The sequence below is a fragment of the Nansenia antarctica genome (genome assembly GCF_963989245.1).
Source record: "Nansenia antarctica genome assembly, chromosome: 1".
NCBI classification, from domain to species: Eukaryota; Metazoa; Chordata; class Actinopteri; order Argentiniformes; family Microstomatidae; genus Nansenia; species Nansenia antarctica.
In genome coordinates this window covers 11,087,657-11,090,331 of record NC_137674.1, presented here as the reverse complement: position 1 = coordinate 11,090,331, position 2,675 = coordinate 11,087,657, and the positions used below count along the sequence as shown (strand labels likewise).

At 43.6% G+C, this 2,675-nt stretch overlaps 1 protein-coding gene across 1 annotated transcript in view; it reads left to right on the top strand.

The window, feature by feature from the left end:
* The window catches only part of LOC308159487 (zinc finger matrin-type protein 4), a gene marked incomplete at both ends in the record, with an annotated part of 46,964 nt that extends 44,765 nt beyond the window's left edge, over window positions 1-2,199 (top strand). Inside the window, one exon of the mRNA XM_080533284.1 lies at window positions 2,178-2,199. Within this exon, the coding sequence (XP_080389410.1) occupies window positions 2,178-2,199 (22 nt within the window). The remainder of the gene's footprint in view (window positions 1-2,177) is intronic.
* Between the last annotated feature and the right edge of the window lie 476 nt (window positions 2,200-2,675).

Below are 2,675 nucleotides of genomic sequence, written 5' to 3'. Positions count from 1 at the left end.
CTGTATGTAGAAGGTGTAAACACGGTCCTCGTGGCTACTCAGAGATACACAACCAAATAGATCGTTTCTGCTTTTAATTTTTCATTATTTACAATGATAATCTCTGTGCATATTGATGCTAAATCTGAATGCATGTATTCCTGCTGCTGACCTTTCTGGTCCCCAATGAGAAAAATGCTGTTATAGTATTACTGACCTCTGGTCTACGGCTAGTTATGGTGCAGCTGCTGAAGCGATGAGAGTGTGAGTGTGAGAGTGTGAGAGTGGAGTGTGTGTGTGTGTGTGTGTGTATGTGTGATAATTTTATGGTAATGTGAGCACAGGCCCTGAGGATAGATGATCATGAGACTGAGGACATTTGACCTTTTAACCCTGGAACACATACAACATCAGTCACTGGACACACACACACACACACACACATTTTCATGCTTTCGCCACACCATAACTCTTACTCTTGTGTGTGTGTGTGTGTGTGTGTGTGTGTGTGTGTGTGTCCTCTCTTTGCCCCATACAAGGTGTGTGGTTAATTCAGGACTGACCCATTCCAGCACTCTATACGCTTCCTCCTTCCATCGCACCCCTACATTGCTCCCTCTTTTCATCACTCGCTCCATCTCCCCTTCCGGCTGACACTAATCCCACACACCTCCTCCCTCCCTCTTCCACTGCCACCCTCCCTGCCTCTCCTATTCCTAATTGGCTACAGAGGGGGGGGGGGGGGGGTTGCAACCTTTAGACGTGACTCATTTGGAAATGAAAAAAACACTGTCTTTACCTAGGCCTGGCAGGCAGGCTGGCAAGGTGACCTTAATATGCTAACAAACAACTATCTCTCTCTCTGTCTCTCTCTCTCTCTCTCTCTCTCTGTCTCTCTCTCTCTCTCTCTCACACACACACACCCTGTGGGAGCGGTTATTGCAAGTGCTCTGCTTCTTTAATGTCAAAGCCCCTTATCGAGGCCAGACCTTTATGTCTCTCGGGAGAAAGAGGAGAGGAGGATAAATAAAGAGAAAATAAATAAAGAGAAAAAAAAGTAAGATCTCTCTCTCTCTCCCTCTCTCTCTCTCTCTCAAAGGCTGGCTAGCTTAATAGTAGTTGTTTTTGTGTTATCACAGTCAAAATAAGTCGAGATTATACATGAACAAGCTCATCTAACTCAGATTCTGAGTATCAGTGCTTCAAGCCTTTCCAGACCTGTCACACATCTTTACCTCAGGAGGAGGTTTTGACATAATCGCTTTTGACAGAACAGGGGTTTTAATAACACACACACACTTGCGCACAAACACACACACTGCAAAAAGTCAAATCTACTTTTCGGTAGGAATACGTGTCAAATGAACTTGTACAACAATTCTATTGTTCACACATAAGCCTTCCCTGTAAATTCCATGGAATTATACAAGGTCCCGACCAGGGTAATTGCCTGAGAGGATTTCCCTGGTCAGTCACATACACCGTACCAGGGAAATTCCATGGAATCTACTGGGAAGGCTTGTCTGTGTGAAAGGGGTTTAACTCTCTGGCCAGTGTGTGTGTGTGTGTGTCTGTGTGTGTGTGTGTGTGTGTGTGTGTGTGTGTGTGTGTGTGTGTGTGTGTGTGTGTGTGTGTGTGTGTGAGCGGTGAGACAGAGCTTAACTCAATTTGAGGACAGAAAGGAAGACTGACAAAAGCGCACCATGAATCATGTTGATGTATCAAACTCTATCTTAAGCCTGCTTTACGCAATGTGCCTCGGTCAAACTTATCTCTTTGTTTTAATTAAATTTGACTACATGGTGCCCCATGGTGATTTGAGACATCATTGATCATTGAGATAATAGGAGAGAATGCTGCTTGCGCAGTCATCATTAAACACAATCACAAGCAGAGAGATAAACCCCAAATCCATAGTAATCACTACACCCAAAAACAGAAGGACTTATGCTCATATCACCCTCTTTTGTTTTAGTTTCAGGAACAGCCTCAATATGAAGCATAATGGATTAGTGTGGTTATGAGAATATTGTGAAATAGGATTATTGGATAATGCTAAAGATGGAAATATGTCTCCTCTTCTAAGAGACCATTTACCAAAATAACAAACAAAAAAACTATGAAAGCAGAGGATCACACACACACACACCTCTCACTCTCTCTTCCTCCTTCTCCCTCCCTCCCTCTCTCTCTCTCAGCCTGAAGCAGCACCAGCAGTAGGACGGGGGTACAGGACACTCCCACACGGAGGACAATAGGAAGATGGAGTTACACAGAATATGAGAATGCAGACTGATGGGAATGAAGACTGGGGAATATTGGAGCTTGAAAGACTACAGCAGAAGGCTCAGGACTTCTCTGTGTGTGTATGTGTGTGTGTGTGTGTGTGTGTGTATATATTGATATCTTACATTTTCCAATATCTCTGAGGTTATTCAGCACGTAAGTGTGATACATGTGTATTCTAAATGACAACAGTTAACACAACAGTTGTGTTGATGGATATTGCCATACTCCTTTGTGAACCACAATCCTAGAATTGTATTGATGTCAGTGTGTTTGTCAGTGTGTTACCCAGTGTGTTACCCAGTGTGTTACGGTGATGACCGTTCCAATGATAGTCATAGAGTTAGAACAAACTACAGTATATCTTCATAACTCCAAGAGTCCAGAGTGACAGGGCTGTGGTGCTCAGT